Below are 18,252 nucleotides of genomic sequence, written 5' to 3'. Positions count from 1 at the left end.
CATGTAAATGTTCTTGCTTCAGGTAAAGCTAGAGGGATTTTACTCGCGATTATATTGAAATGTCTGGTCCATTTGTCCCTAGTTCCATATCTCTGCAGTCATATCAGCCTATTTATTAACCGCGACCACAGACAGGCGAGAGAAGATGAGTAGATTGTAGAATTTGCATTATGTACCATTAGCTGCAATAGGTGAATCGAAAAAAATTCTGGAAAAATGTCAGTATCATTTAGCGGCTGTAAAATAAACGTACAGTTTGACAGAGATGTAATTATATATAAAGAAACAGATATTGACTTTGAAAAAATGATGTTGAAACCTCAATTTGGGAACATAATGGAAAAAAGCAGACATATATAATGAATGTGCAATTTGACAGAGTTGTGAAATAATAGGTATTGATTCAGAATAAACGGTGTTTAGTGGTCTGGCATTGATTTTGCATATTGATTTGACAAGGAAAAACATGAATTAATGATCGCAGGAAAAGAGCTGATGGTGGCTATAGATTGTAGGAGATTTATTGTCTGTTGACCTCTGCCTATAGGGCAAGCACTGGTGCTGAGGATATCTGCTTGTGTTGATAGCTGCATTGGTGCAGTGCATACCATTGTATTCTACTGCATACATGCATATTTGATTTGATGCATCTATTTTTTCTACAAAGAATGTCAAGAATGATACATAAATATTTATTTAGGATTAGAGTTAGCCATTTTCTTCTCTGTGGTCCTGCATATAATTTCTGGACTCTAAAAACCATGTGGTTCTCAGTTGTGATTTCCATAATTTATTCCACTGCTGGAGTCTGCACCAGTTTTCCATGTCTGTCTGCATATTTTCTGCCAATCTTTGATCTGACTGACAAGACCTGACCAAGAAGCTTTAACATCTGACCACTCTGTACCTGTAGCTATCTTTTTAATCAGGCATTTGATATTTAATTGTTATAAGTAGGTAGACTAGGTTTGATCAAAGGAGATGGAAGGTAGTTTACTGACAATTAACCAACCATATATCCTGAGATAGTCTATACCCTATGTAGCTTGTTGTATTAATGTTACAAAGCTTTTCTAGGTCCCCAATATCACACACCTGATAGCGTAGGTATCTTGATGGTCACACATGACCGAACTTTCCTCTGATCTGACCGATCAAAGGGTACTCACTGTGTCTGAATCATTAAAAAGCTTTAACTGACCAGGTACAGGTCTGGCAAACGAAATGTACATATTTGTATTAGGTCATTATAGTCAGTAGTACATTGTGATTTTAGAACGAAGAATAATATCTGGCAATGCTTTTAGTATGTTTTGGTATTTAAAGCTTACAAAATAACTCGTTAAATAGTGAATTGTATCAATGTACATTGTCTAACAATATAGTCTTCAATGTTGTTCTGATAAAAGGTTTTAACTTGAATGAATGTATTGAGGTATTTGTGGGGACTAATTGGAAACCTATACTGACTTACATATGACAGAATAGAAGTTTGAATACATGCCAGAAAGTTGTACCCTTATGACTCTTTACCACTATATAAAATGTATTTTATTAGACCATATACAGTCTGTCAGGGTATCAGAAATATTTCTATAATCAGTAATATATGCAGTAATATTAGGCTGTTGAAAGGCTAATGGTTGGTACCAATTAATTTTATTTATAAGACCTATATCTTTTAAGGTGAATTTTAGAATTATGTGTGATTGGAAAGGTACAAGAACTAGAGTGGAGTTTGGAGTTAAAATTTTTCTTTGATCTTACAGGTTTATTGAGAGACAAAAAATTCAAAACAAAGATTTTTTTCTATTTGAGAAATTGTCCTCTTTGTAGCTCCAATTTGAAATGCAATCCTAAAGCTACCACTTTCAAAAATAGAGGTCATTATACATGGGCATGTTCTTTGGGTATAAATCAAGTAAGATGTCAGAATCTGATGATCACTTGTTACTGTAAATATTAAACAAGTTTTTTTGGTGAACATGACTTCCAATCCTAAAGAGATAATCTGAGTTTTCTCTGTAATATACTGTAGTAAAGGATAGATAGCTATGTACTGCTTGGCTTGTTGCATGTTGTGTTAGGAGGACATGCTGAGATAATCAATATCAGAGTACTGATCCCTGATCAATATGGTGACTCGGATATGCCAGGCTGTATGCACTCTCTGGTCCTGTTGTAGACTCGCAAGTCTTCTTCAGTGTCTATTGAAATGTGACTTAATAAACACAAGGTCTAGTGATAGAAAAATTGGTCAAACGCAGACGAATAAGTAATTGACTTTTTTTTGTCCAGATAACATGTATCACACTGGACTCAGAAAGATGACATACGGTAAACCTCCGGTTAGTTCGAACAAAATTAAATAAATATTGACGAACCTGTTCAAATTATTCGAAATTATGCTCCAGAAAATATGCGTGAGTTCGAACTATTCGAGACAATATCGGCGGAAATCTCGGCAGAGTAAAATCATTAGACACAAACACATCCATCGTAAATCCGATACGTAACAACGGCGGCCTGAACAATGGCACATTTATAAGTAAGTAAAATGATAGTTTTTCATTTAATTCAATATTAATTGATCGTTAAACGTTCTTCATTTCGCGATAATTATGATGGTTTTTGCACGAAGTCGCTCGCGGATCGGGCAATGCGTAGCTACAGTAGGCCCCATAACACTACAGTACACGTTTCATTTGTGACACAAAAGTTAAACATTTGTACAGTATAATCTTTGCATGATTATATTTTTTATCTGAATGAGAAACTATCACTTTATTATTGTAATAAATGGTCTCTTAAAATACATCAAAAGCAGTCTTCATAACCTGTTCCGTTTACGAAACCACTACTGTAAAAATAGGCGATATGTGTTGGTAAAATTAGGTCAGAACATCAACATGTCTGCTTTTACATGTAAATATGCCCAGTCGTATTATCTACAAAACATAGTTGATACCTGCAAAATTATCCATCACTAATTGGGACACCTGTGGATTGTTTTGACTGGATATGAATGCTCTTCACGTCACTCAGCACGATCGGGCAAGCGACACCTCGCGTGGCCTGCTTACCTAGCGTGAGGTCGCAGGTTTTCAGGTAATACCTTGATTGGCAATACTTAAGAGATTGTCCAGTCACAATTAAATAATCATAATGCTAAGTTAACACTAGCTATATGTGAAAATACACGGATGATTTCTTAGTTTGCCATACACAGCGCGAATACAAATATCGCATGTTATTTATACATTGTCGGGGCCTAAATTTTGCAATCAGCTGTCTCGTGCGTGGTGTATTTTGCAATGTAACAAAAACCGAATTAAAGCTAAAATATGTGGCATATATATTAAATCACAGACGCATTCTAATGATCACGCATACAATCTTTTAACCTAAACGTGCTTGTTGATCAAATTTAAATCTTGGCATTTTTTCTGGGCCGGTCATCGGGGCCGGGTCGTCGCGAGCTTTCAATTGAGTTTGCCGATAAAAAAAACCTTACTTTACGTTCTTCATTTGACAAGTTCGAACTATCCGAAATGGTGTCAGTTATAAACAGCCAGAGGTCGAACTATTACTAGCTAAAAAATTACTGTTTTTCTAGAAAAAAATGTGTGTTCGAACTATCCGCGTGTTCGAATTAATCGGAGGTTTACCGTATATATATAAATAGATCTTTATAATGCAATAGGCATTATTGCCTTTGTGCACATAGTCAATATACATATGTATATAGTGGAACTTAATTCAATAAAAACTAATTTTAGTATTCAGAAGGAACAGTTACAGAAATATTACTTTTTTTTCGTACGATTTCATTCAACAAATCTTGATAAACTGATCAATGAAATATTTTCCCCAGAGTGTCTATAAGACCATTAAAGCATAAAAAGGATACTATACATGTAATTTCACATGTCTCTTGGTTAAATAGTATTTCATTTATTGATTTATTTATATATTTATTTACATATGTATGCATGGTAGTTGACTCATCTAGATCAGATATATCATGATGGCCTCATCCAGATAACTTATATCGTAGTGGACTCATCAAGATAATTTACATCGTAATGAACTCGTCCAGATAACTTATATCATAGTGGACTCATCCAGATAACTTATAATGTAGTGGACTCATCCAGATAACTTATTGTAATGAACTCATCCAGATAACTTATAATGTAGTGGACTCATCCAGATATCTTATATCGTAGTGGACTCATCCAGATAACTTATTGTAGTGGACTCATCCAGATAACGTATTGTAATGAACTCATCCAGATAACTTATATCTACGTCTTTTGTGTTAACTAAATTGAGAAATTGGGGATTGCTTCCTGACCTGATCAGAACGGTGAAGGAAAACACAGCTAAATGGGAGAGTTGGTAGGAAAACACCTTAAGGGGAGGGTTGGTACAGGAAAACACACCTAAATGGGAGAGTCTATAGGTACATCTAGAGACACATGAAAGGTGAAGGAAAACGCACCTAAATGGGAGAGTCTATAGGTACATCTAGAGACACATGAATGGTTGAAGGAAAACAGACATAAATGGGAGAGTTGTGAATTGGTACATCTACAGGCACATGAATTCAAAAGTGTGAATTGAAAATTTTGTTCTGGTTAAACTGACAATCAGTGTCCTCGGCATTGAATAAAGAAACTAGTTGCTGAGAATGTCAAACCTGAGGCTATGGTGGTAATTACGATTTCATTGCTGTGGACGTGCTTCACCATCTGCTCTTAATAAGCCATCAAGATTGACACTGACTTAATGTCTTCAACCATTTATAAGATTCTATCAAAGAAATTTTATTGTCATCATCTGATTCATGGAGGCGTGTGAGGAATGATCATGGCTTTTGAATGCTAGACCTAAGGATTTAGATATTGATACGAAATATTACTGACAGTCATGTCCTCTGAATGGGCCTATCATATGCATCACACAGTAAAGCTGGAGGAGGGAAGGGTGCGGCTATAAGGGGATGGAAAGCTGGAGGAGGGAGGGGTGGGGCTATAAGGGGGTGGAAAGCTGGAGGAGGGAGGGGTGGGGCTATAAGGGGGTGGAAAGCTGGAGGAGGGAAGGGTGCGGCTATAAGGGGGTGGAAAGCTGGAGGAGGGAGGGGTGGGGCTATAAGGGGGTGGAAAGCTGGAGGAGGGAGGGGTGGGGCTATAAGGGGGTGGAAAGCTGGAGGAGGGAATTAAGGGTGGGGCTATAAGGGGGATGGAAAGCTGGAGGAGGGAGGGGTGGGGCTATAAGGGGATGGAAAGCTGGAGGAGGGAGGAGAGGGGCTATAAGGGGGTGGAAAGCTGGAGGGGGAGGGGCTATAAGGGGGTGGAAAGCTGGAGGAGGGAATTAAGGGTGGGGCTATAAGGGGGTGGAAAGCTGGAGGAGGGAGGGGTGGGGCTATAAGGGGATGGAAAGCTGGAGGAGGGAGGGGTGGTCATATAAGGGGGTGGAAAGCTGGAGGAGGGAGGGGTGGTCCTATAAGGGGATGGAAAGCTGGAGGAGGGAGGGGAGGGGCTATAAGGGGGTGGAAAGCTGGAGGAAGGGAATAAGGGTGGAGGCTATAAGGGGGGTGGAAAGCTGGGATGAGGGAGGGGTGGGGCTATACAGGGGATGGAAAGCCTGGGAGGAAGGGAGGGGAGGGGCATATAAGGGGGTGGAAAGCCTGGAGGAGGGAGGGGTGGGGCCTTATAAGGGGAGTGGAAAGCTGGAGGAGGGAGTGGAGTGGGCTATAAAGGGTAATGGAAAGCTGGGAGGAGGGAGGGGGAGGGGCCTATAAAGGGGTGAAAGCTGGAGGATGGGAGGAGAGGGGTGCTATAAGGGGGATGGAAAGCTGGAGGGAGGGAGGGGAGGGGCTATAAAGGGGGTGGAAAGCTGGAGGAGGGAGGGGTGGGGCTATAAGGGGGTGGAAAGCTGGAGGAGGGAGGGGTGGTGCTATAAAGGGGATGGAAAGCTGGAGGAGGGAGGGGTGGTCCTATAAGAGGGTGGAAAGCTGGAGGAGGGAGGAGAGGGGCTATAAGGGGATGGAAAGCTGGAGGAGGGAGGAGAGGGACTATACGGGGGTGGAAAGATGGAGGAGGGAAGGGTGGGACTATCAGGGGGTGTAAAGCTGGAGGAGGGAAGGGTGCGGCTATAAGGGGGTGGAAAGCTGGAGGAGGGAGGGGTGGGGCTATAAGGGGATGGAAAGCTGGAGGAGGGAGGGGCTATAAGGGGGTGGAAAGCTGGAGGAGGGAATTAAGGGTGGTGCTATAAGGGGATGGAAAGCTGGAGGAGGGAGGGGTGGGGCTATAAGGGGATGGAAAGCTGGAGGGGGAGGGGCTATAAGGGGGTGGAAAGCTGGAGGAGGGAGGGGTGGGGCTATAAGGGGGTGGAAAGCTGGAGGTGGGAGGGGTGGGGCTATAAGGGGGTGGAAAGCTGGAGGAGGGAGGGGTGGGGGCTATAAGGGGGTGGACAACTGGAGGAGGGAGGGTTGGTCTATAAGGGGGTGGAGGGGGATACTGGAATCTGGTCATCTTTAGTAAATGGACAAAGTAGAATTGTCCAACACACTTCTACATCACAATATGGTTGCTACCACAAGAGTTGTGTGTACTGATTTTCCATTTTATTTGTTTTGCCCATTTTAACCTTTTTTTTATTTTTCACATTTGAGAACATACTATTAGCCTGTTTTAAAGTTTTAGTTAATTCTATACACATGCATTATATGCCTTTAAATAAATGGGGGGGGGGGGGGGGGGGGATTCTAAAATGTCCTAACCGTCCAACTCCAACATGTATGCAACTGTTAAGTCTTAAACAAGAAATGTCTTGTGTTGTATTTGGTAATTTTGATGCCTGACTTGATGGTTATCATTCTGAACATAAAACAGAAGGTTTTCAGATCACCATCCTGGCATGTATATCTAATAAAAACCAGCATCAGACGGCTATGATGATCTCTGCTACCAGAAAGTATTCTGGTAGTCATTAAATATTGATTTGACATGAGATCAGTTTTGACATAGACACAATGTCTGTCACAACATGATATATATATATATTGATGAAATATTTTGCTTTTAAGGCCTGACATATTAGATACTGTAACATAGGACTTTAAACAAACGTAGCTGGAAATTTTTCAAAAATTGTAGATTAGGAAAAAACTTCTGAGGTGAATAAGGTTGTCTAGTTTTTAGATTGATCATGATCAAGGTTCAGTTTTTAGCTTGAACTTTCAAATAATGCTCCTATTGATGTCCAATGAATTATCATCAAATCAACAATTAATGTAAAACTAATTAGAGTGTAGTGACTTAAAGGACATCAAAAGTCCTTTGGATTCATCATCTGAAAAATATTTCGAAATCCATGTAATTTATGAAGCTTTCTTGATTCATCAACTCAAAAGATAAAAGATCCATGTAGAAAAGAAATTTAAATTTGGAGTAGAATACATGCTGATATGTCCTAACTGCAGTATGTGTGTGCTGACAGGGTTGGACACCCTCACTTGACTTTTATGGACAGTAAATGGAAACCCTGTGGTTTATCTTCCCTCTGTAAACTCCACATGTTTGGATAGTGATATGTTTACCTACTTATCTCATCACTGTGATAAGAACATTGAGTAATGGCCGAAACACGCTACATTTGGACTGGAAATCTGTCACTGTGGTGTAGAAGCTGGATTTGTTGTTGATGTCTATCAGGAATGTATGAAATTCATTTTTGAAAACTAGTTCCTTTTGTCTCCTCTAGGAATTGAACCTTGAACTATTGAATTGCTTTTTCATTACCTTGCTGCGCCATACACATATTGTATTTAATTATGGTTTATAGACATATAATTTGTAATGTAAATTGGTATAGAATGCTAAAAACATAACCAAATTTTTAGTTGGTTATGAATATCATAGCCTGATCAGCTACTTAATTGGTAGCAACCTTATATAAAGATAAGACCCTCTTTATGGCCACAAAATGCATCGAAAATAGTTAAAGATAGCGATAGTGCAGGATTAACGAGGACAACAATTCTCAAGGAATGATTTCATGAATTGTGGGGTGGATGGGATTGTTTGTAGTTGCCAGTTTCTCGCCATTGTTTCCATGTTGGTCATTTTGATGGATTAACAAACACTTAAAAGTTGACATGTATTGTAAATATATTGCATTCTTTTGAAGAAACAGGCTCAACATGTCCGGTATAAATTATAGAAAAGGGGTTAAAAACCAGTGGGAAATACTATAGCAAGTTCTTGGTAAATATGGATAAAACTGCGTAAATATTGATCAACTAAGGTGATAGCTATATATAGTTAATCCTAGCTTTCAAACATTGTGTGAGGATTATGGAATACTTGTATGATTTTCTAGAATCTTAAACTGTGGATATATCTGTAATGGCGGAGTCCTGATATATACCTAGATGTATAATAATCACATTCAAGCTAAATAAGGTATCGGAGGAGGTGCTAGTTAATGATACACTAGACAAACATTGTCTAAGATTAGGTTGGACATGGACAACAGGTACTGGTAAATAGGGTATACAAATCACACGCTAAGGTGACCATTAGGCGCAAATATTGACTGGGGATAAGTCACAGCACTATTAGTCAAGTTGTTTTAGGTAAATAACGCTATACAGGTGGCACGGGAACACCCATTGTGTTGGTATTACAGTGGGTCGCGTCACCTCCGTGTAGGGAGAATCCTGTCAATACAGGTGCTACGTATGGAGGAAGCAGTTAAATACATTTATTACATTATACTTCAATAAAACAAATGTGTATGTATATTTCTATGTATTATATGTATACTGTTTTCTAAGGAAAGCAGTACATTCATTACCGTATATATTGTTTCCATAAAAACATGAAGTGGTTTTCTAATGACTTCTGATGTATGTTTCAAAATGGCATGAATTTGTGCCTGACTAGTATCTTTAGGCATCTTTAAACACTTTGGAAATGACTTTTTCTTTAGTCACCAGTCAGCTGCAGGTAGTCGGGTAAGATATTCGGGATTCATTTGAACAAGATTGTTTGAATAAGAGATTTTAGCTTTACTGTTTGTTATCTGGCGTTGTACCTGTTTATATTTTTAATTAAATTCAACAGGATTTTTTCTCATGGCCGTATCTGAGGTAAATCAGAGGATACTTGTGAAATAGATAAGCTATTGTAATTTCTATTTTAGAAAAGATCTTTGCGATACAGCTTGCTCAGATGGCTGCTACAGGCTTTACACCGAATACTTCCCGAGCTTTTGCTTTTTACCTGTATTATTTTATACAGGTTTACGAAGGTAGATCAATGCATGGCGTCCAACATCAGAGCTGATATGTAAAATTTGTAATGCAAAGTTCCACGGTCTCCTATATGGCCTGTCAAAACCTTGTGATAAAGTATTGTGTGGTTTTTAAAGGGAATAGTCCTGATTTTATGAGGACAAAAATACCCAGTTTATAATCACTATTTGCCTTAGCGTCAGGACACATTTCTAAACCTTTTCATTTCCTCTTGAGCTTGTAAAGTAGGTCACAAACTTTTTAAAAGAGATGGATCAGGGGGAAAAATGTCAAATTTTACAATATGTCACGTACATTAATCAAAAGTGAAAGTCTCGAAATGAGTACTTAATACTAATTGAATTTTTTTGGAGTGATGTTAATTGATGAAATTAATGTAGGTATTGGTGGTCCGTGAATATTTGATAGGTGTACCGACAAGTTCCATATCCATTATGTAATATAATGATGGCATGTAAGCTTGGATATTTATATGTGTTGAATGGAATAATTACTGACACTTCAAGTGGACCTGTACCACTCTAATATAATGAACTAAAAAATACAAAAACCCCTTTCCAGACATAACAAATTAGAGTTTCAATGTAGAGTTCAGTAGAGGTCATTTTCTGTCTGAATAATTTTGTTTTGTGTTTGGAGTTGAACATTGGAAAATGTAGGTGGAGCCAACACACATTTGCTAATTGTACCAGCCTACCAGGATGTCTTGTCAATAGCTTCTTTATGTTTTAAGTGTTAAGACATATTTGTGTTTTGTGCATTTTACTAAAGAACTCCAGAACGATATTGCTCGAGTTGGGTCTCCCAGCACCGCATGTACAGATGTACTGTATCTCGCCCACAGAAAGATGTGTCTTAAATTACAACTAATCCCACTCTGTATTCTGGAACAGAATATCAAATTACTATCTCAATGTTAGAAAGTGCAGGTGTTTTGATAGAAATATATTTTGTTTTTAATAATGAAAATGGTATAAATAAACATCGAAAAAAAATTGAGATTTAATTGAAATATTGAGAAATCTTTCTGCCATATTAATTACATACCAGTAACTTACATCAATTAGGTCACATGTTAATTATAAACCCGTATATACATATACCACAGTAATGATGATTTTATCTGGTCCCTTAGGACTTGGAACTAGGCTACCTGGGGCAATGGTCTGGTGGGAATGATGCAATAAAGACAAAACTAATCACCTGTAGCTAGGCCAGCCAGTGTATCACGCAGTGTATGTCATTGGGTATAATATTATGTGATACTGATCTACTGGTGGTGTTAGGTATAGAGATCTAAGGTGTTGGGTGCAGTGTTTACCTGGTTAACACCTTAATAATTTTATCATTCATTGATATTTAAGTGTTGACAAATAAAATAAATCATTCCAAAGACAAATAAAATAAATCATTCTATTGTGATTTTATTAGCTTTCTCAATTTAGCAATTTGCTACTCAACAATAACAAAGCTGTAGGTGGGTGTTATAGTGCAGTGTCTGACTACAGCCTTCACAGTACATGTGCACCAAATATGATGGTGCAGTGGCCATGGTAACAGTCATGAACTGGACTTTCACCTGAGGGAAACCTGGGTTAATTGCCCCAATTGGGCATGAAAGGTATATTGGTGTTACCTGCCCAACCATGTGGGTTTCACTGTAAGACCTCTCAGGCACCGTGTTTCAGCCAGGCGATCTATAGTGATTAATATAAAATGATACAAATTTGTTTGCAATTGTTGAAAAATAAAGTTTAAAATCAATCACTATATCTACATCAACTGCTACTCAAGCATTTTTTTTCACAAAATGTCACAAGATCATGAAGTAAAATTGTACTTCCACAACTGGATTTTCATTTGGCAAGTGTATGGATATTAACTTTAGCTCATTTTAATTTGATTTATAACTAAATTTTGCTTGTAATTTAATAAAAACAAATTTTGAATATTTCAGATGGTAAGAATGATGTCAAAGCAACCTGTCAACTGTACGTGCGGTTGGTGCGGGCAGAGATGTTGCAGAACAGTGTTACAATCCGACTGAACAACATGACACAGACAGCCTTTCTATCCCCTCTCTACAAGTTTTTTGTGGATGCCTTGGCAACCATTATGTTGACGGAAGAAAAACATGTGTTTGTTCTCAACATCCAGAATGACACTGATGTGAGCACTCAGATTCTGAATGTTAGCGTGTCGGTCCGCAAACCTGATGGGACATTTCACTCGGCTGAGTACCTTAAGGAACAGATCTATCTACAGCGAATCTTACTGGCCAATCTCTCCACTCTTCAGGTATGGTGATGTCTTGATCTGCCTGGTAAAGTAATAAATCTCAACTTCAATATAAATGTCTTATACAAGTGCAGTATGTTTCATTACCACATTTGACCCAACCCTAATAAGTGCCCATATCCCTTGTTTAAGTTGCTTATAACTGGGTTTTTTTTCTGCATCCCATTTCTTGACTTTAGAGGACTTACTTGAAAAACATATCTGTTAAAAGAAATTTTTTCTTACAAATTCTGTAATCATTCTCTCAATCCTTGCCTCAAGCTTGCCTGTTTGCTTATTAGTTTGAATAAAGTAATTTCATTTTTATGACCTTTGACCCTAAGATGTAATATATATACTGTACAATAAAACATGAACAGAAGGGACTGCTGTGGATATCTGATATCATTTGGTGTGTAGGAAATTTCATTCTTATCTTAGTTTATGGTTCAAAAATTAACATTTTAAAAATTCAAACTTTTTACTTATAATTCAAGATAAGATACTTGATATTTTTTTAAGAAATTTAAATATCAGCGTTTTATCTACGCATAGTTTATGTTGATTATTTGTGTATCAGTGCCTGCACGATCCATTAAATGATTTTCTTTAAATTACAATTTTTGCAGCCAGTTGATGGTTTGGATAAAATGTTCGTGATATTTTAAAGAATATGTAAAATAAGAATTTACATAGAATTTTACAGAAGGTACTATAAATGTCATCATTTTACATTAAATGTCTCATCATGATAGCTTGTTCAGGAAACCTACCATTCTGTACATGTATATTTGTTGTTGCTTTAAATTTGATGTTGATATGATTGCAGCTTTGTTGAATAGATATAAATCTACCCGACCAATTTTCTTCAGTAATTTACAATTTTCATTTGAATATGACGAAAATGTGTCTGTTCCAAATTACCATTTGAATCAATGATTTATTTCTGTATGGTACAACCTTACAATGACGATAAAGGTATATTGGGTATGATTGGAGGAAATGGTGGTGTACAGGTGATCTTGGGACACAGTGATGGGACATTTTACCTGCAAAGCAACAATAGCCTACCAGTTATTGGTATTTCTTCAAAATGATATCTGGCGGATGTTTTTCACAGAAGTGTAACTAGACACCCAGTTGGTATTGTGAATAAATGTAGCCATCACTTTAGATCAGTATTGTCGACATTGCTCCATTTAAAACTCTGATACCATTGACATGTACACGATCAGACAGTCGGGTCACAGGGGGCAAGCTTTGTTTGAACAAACTGTGTATGCAATTAAAAATAATCTTGGTTTTCATTTAGGGACTGTTATGTACATAGTAAATGAGTTGTAGTGGAAGCTACAAATTGATTGGGTGTAGATCTGTTATATATCATATCGATCAGAAACAAGACTCTTTATATAGGAAGTGGCATTGTATAAATTGAAGGCAAACCCTTCAGAATAATTTCTCTAATCTTCAGTGTAAAAATACCTGTGTGATCTTCCAGTTTGCTAGCTATAAGTATGGGTAGTCGATAAACGCATTTAAGGACATTCAAAACTTTAATGTGTAGGGATTTAAGTTGCCTGTCACAATGACTTCGCTGGTTCCCGATGTAATCTTATTTCTGTTTTCCTGTTCAGAAGTAATCATACCAATAATTACACAGCTAACTGATCCATTATAGGAATTCCTTTCTTTGCATTTCAAAACATGATTTAAAGTTTTATATCTCCCATAGCATGTTGAGAAAAATACTTCTATATTGACAGAAAAATAGTAAGGAATCTGATTAATCTGTTTTTGTTCTGAACAATTTAAAAAAAGGAATTATTCTATTCATGTAATTGATATAATATGCCGCTGTATTGGTGTAATAAGTAAGTTGGATTGGTGAGAATGGATTGGTGAGAATGTAGTTGGATTTATGAGAACATACTTGAATTGGTGAGAACATACTTGGATTGGTGAGAATGTAGTTGGATTTGTAAGAACATACTTGGATTTGAGAACATGTTGGGTTTGTGAGGATATTGTTGGGTGGCTAGTGAGATTGTAACGTTAGTTGGATTGGTGAAAGCATGGATTTGTGAGAACATAGCTGAATTTGGGAGAACGAAGTTGGATATTATGAGAAGGTAGTTGCAATTGGATTTGTGAAAATGCATGGATTTGTGAAAATGTAGTTGGATTTTTGAGAGAAAGAAGTTGGATTTCATGAGAACATTGCTGGACATTTGAGGAAGTAGTTAGATTTTGTGAGAGAACAAAGTTGTATTTATGAGAACGTAGTTAGATTTTGTGAGAGAATATAGTTGTATTTATGAGAACATAGTTGTGAGAGAACAAAGGTGTATTTATGAGAACGTAGTTAGATTTTGTGAGAGACTATGTCCCAGCTCTATATTCAGATCAATATAATGTTGCCACCCCTGGTTAGTCGTCTTTGTATGTTTCTCCCGGCAACAGGGACAAGGTGTGACTATGTGGGCTGATGGTAGTGACAAAGCACTTACAAAACATACTCACCAGGAAATGAGTTTCACACATATAAATGATTATAAACAAGTGGTGATAGCTGTGTTACTACAGCCATTTCTGTTCAGTTCAGCAAATAAATGATTTTGTGTAATATTATAGGCATAATATAACAAAAACCGAAATTTACATGGAAACTCCAGAAAAACAACAAGGAGAATAAGTAAGACCAGGTGCTCAAGTATCTTCAGCTTCATCAACACCACCACCATGTTAATTGAGGTCAAATCCAGGTTAAGTCACAGTCTCTAAGAACTAGGGTGGTGATCACAACTGAACCACTAGTCATATCAATAAGCATAGAAAATAACGGCATATCGCATAATTAATAAGGGATTAAAATATTTTCAAATGAAATGTAAAAAACTTTCCTATTGTCTGCGCTCAACCTGCATCTCTCAATTTTTTGTGTTGTTTAACTTTCTCCATCAATATATATAGACATCTCTCAAATTTACAGTTGAATTTTCATCCCCCGATAATTACCTAAACCCCTCGCTCAAGTTTGATTATCGTCACATTCCACTCTTTATGAAATGAGGCTGTTGTGACCTGATTTGCTGATTGCTTTCTGCACAAAATCTTTTGAAGGAATTATTGGATTTTTATGAAACTTAATTGGTAGACTTGTTACTAATTCTATTGATTACTTTTACAGGAATTTGATGACTGAACACAAATTAAATACATGTAATGATTCTAAATGCTATGTCATGTGTTTCATGTTTTTATGCATTTTGCCTACTTTAATTTCATGTAATACAATATTTGCATGGGCGGCGGATCTTGATGGCTATATATATCCTTGTTATTAATTGAAATTCCAACGAAATATTTCAAATAATCTTTCCCAAATGATATTTATCAAAATTTGTCATATGGCTGTTGTCAGTTATTTATAAATACTTGTTTTAATCTCGTTAATGCTTACAGATGTCCAAATGATTTTCATCCGACACCCTGGTCCAATGGTGTACGTTAATGAGGTTCTTTGTCGTAATGATGTGTCAATCATACGGAAAATATATTAATGATTCTACGCGGCAATCCTATACATCTGAATGTCACTGGGATTTTTAATGTATACAAATATTCTGGGTCAGTAAGATAGTATCAATGTTTTAGGAGAGTTACTCAATAAATCTTTTCAGAAAAATCTAACAAAAATATGTTTATAATGACAGCTGGCTGTGATCATTTTCCCTCGCCATTTTTCATCCTGATGTATTGATAATGGGTACCAGTTTAAAAGACCCCACATGATTTCATTACTGGTCTTGCATGCAACAGTTCCCACACAAAATACAATACAGCAATGTGATACATTACCATTTCTGTATGTACATGGAATTGTAGGACATAGGTTATTGGAATTTGTTACCAATGCTTGTAATTAATAGAATTTCACATCAGTGAAGCCAATTTATCCTGTTATTGAAATGAGTCTTGTATACAGAATAGGAAATGGTCAAGTTCTGGAACACTGGGTGTACACCGTATATAGGATTACAAATCATAAAATTTTGATATAAGAATATCTTGAATGAATATTATGTACCAGACAATTTTTTCATATTGATCGAAAACCCCATTTTGAATATGTTATCTTCATGTAGCACAGATTCTGCAATGGCTGTGGGATTTTAATTATTGGCTCTTTGCACACAACATTATATAATTATCTGGACATAACTTTATATTACCTGTGAAGAATAGAAAAATCACAGCTGGGTGATTGGCCAATCAAATGCTTTAGATTTCATTAAAAACTTTTGTTTTAATTGGCAGGACCACTTGACCACTTATCAATATTTTGCCGATATTTGATAACCAAAGGGTAATGATTATGAATTGTATATATATGTCGTAACTCTTAGAAATGTTGTGTGATTACAGGTGCTGCCATTTGTATATCTGAATGTCGTAACTCTTAGAAATGTTGTGTAATTACAGGTGCTGCCATTTGATGACAACTTGTGTGTGATAGAACCATGCCCTAACTTTGAGATCTGTTTGTCACACGTGTCCTTTGACCAAGCTGCACCCTTTATAACATCGGACATGATGTTGTTCCGCCCAATACGTCCATACAACGGCAACACCTGTAAATGCCCGACAGGTTTCACAGGTAATCCTTTGTTACCTGCTGTAGTAGTCTACAGATACTAACACAGCATCATTTTAATACGATGTCATTTTAATATGATGTCATTTTTGCACTTTTAGTTACCCCTGATCTTACTATGACATAAATCTTCTCATGTGCAATAAATACACCTAGATAACACTGGTTCCTAGATAACACTGGTTCCTAGATAACACATGGTCCTAGATAACACATGGTCCTAGATAACACTGGTTCCTAGATAACACTGGTTCCTAGATAACACTTGTTCCTAGATAACACTGGTTCCTAGATAACACTGGTTCCTAGATAACACGTGGTCCTAGATAACACATGGTCCTAGATAACACTGGTTCCTAGATAACACTGGTTCCTAGATAACACGTGGTCCTAGATAACACTGGTTCCTAGATAACACGTGGTCCTAGATAACACGTGGTCCTAGATAACACGTGGTCCTAGATAACACATGGTCCTAGATAACACGTGGTCCTAGATAACACTTGTTCCTAGATAACACGTGGTCCTAGATAACACGTGGTCCTAGATAACACTTGTTCCTAGATAACACGTGGTCCTAGATAACACATGGTCCTAGATAACACTGGTTCCTAGATAACACGTGGTCCTAGATAACACTTGTTCCTAGATAACACGTGGTCCTAGATAACACTTGTTCCTAGATAACACGTGGTCCTAGATAACACGTGGTCCTAGATAACACGTGGTCCTAGATAACACTGGTTCCTAGATAACACGTGGTCCTAGATAACACTTGTTCCTAGATAACACGTGGTCCTAGATAACACTGGTTCCTAGATAACACTGGTTCCTAGATAACACTTGTTCCTAGAAAACACTGGTTCCTAGATAACACTGGTTCCTAGATAACACTGGTTCCTAGATAACACGTGGTCCTAGATAACAATGGTTCCTAGATAACACTGGTTCCTAGATAACACATGGTCCTAGATAACACATGGTCCTAGATAACAATGGTTCCTAGATAACACTTGTTCCTAGATAACACTGGTTCCTAGATAACACTGGTTCCTAGATAACACGTGGTCCTAGATAACACTGGTTCCTAGATAACACTGGTTCCTAGATAACACTTGTTCCTAGATAACACGTGGTCCTAGATAACACTTGTTCCTAGATAACACGTGGTCCTAGATAACACATGGTCCTAGATAACACGTGGTCCTAGATAACACATGGTCCTAGATAACACATGGTCCTAGATAACACGTGGTCCTATACTGGTTCTCAGTGGTATTAGTTAAATATCAGTAATGCTAAAGTGACATCAGCCTTTGAGGGTGTTAACTTTACTAGACATTGTAGAAAAAGAGACATACAATGTAATCGATCAATTTGGTACTTATTAACAATTGCATTTATTTACCTCATCAGAACAATGCTAGGATTCATGTTTTTGAAAAATTAACTTTAAGGTACATTGTGAGAATTTTTATCATAGTAAAACACCATAAAAATCGTATACCACTTCCAAAGCAGTTGAATATAAAATTGGTAATGTTATTCTAGGAATGACGAAGGATTTTCTGTGTGACTCCGAGGTTAACTTGTGCTACAGCAGTCCTTGTGTGAACGGAGGAACATGTGTGCGAAGAGAGGGAGGATACACCTGTCAGTGTGGCGAGAACTTTACAGGTAACGAGAACTTTACAGGTAACCGAGGCATTCCTGTCTCTCACTAGGTTATATCAGAAGTTAAATTTACATGACATGAAATACACCAGACAAATCTTACTAAGTATCTAAATAGGTATACTGTGCACTTACAAAAACAAAAAACGTGGTGTGCTTTATAAAACCATATATAGAGAAAAATACCATGTGTAGTTGAAAAAGTCAAGTTTTTATTTGTAGATGTGTGAAATTGACTGTGTCTCCTTATAATTCTGGAATAATTAACATTAAGAATATTTCAAACTTAATAGATATGGCAAAATTTCATAAACTATGC

At 37.1% G+C, this 18,252-nt stretch overlaps 1 protein-coding gene across 1 annotated transcript in view; it reads left to right on the top strand.

Moving 5' to 3' along the window:
* Positions 1-18,252, top strand: part of LOC117331410 (cadherin EGF LAG seven-pass G-type receptor 2-like) — a 69,249-nt gene that overhangs the window by 8,940 nt on the left and 42,057 nt on the right. Inside the window, 3 exon segments of the mRNA XM_033890115.1 lie at positions 11,283-11,623; positions 16,088-16,262; positions 17,811-17,936. Of these exon segments, the coding sequence (XP_033746006.1) occupies positions 11,283-11,623; positions 16,088-16,262; positions 17,811-17,936 (642 nt within the window).

Source organism: Pecten maximus, chromosome 7 (assembly GCF_902652985.1).
Source record: "Pecten maximus chromosome 7, xPecMax1.1, whole genome shotgun sequence".
NCBI classification, from domain to species: domain Eukaryota; kingdom Metazoa; phylum Mollusca; class Bivalvia; order Pectinida; family Pectinidae; genus Pecten; species Pecten maximus.
This window is presented reverse-complemented; position numbering and strand designations above follow the sequence as displayed.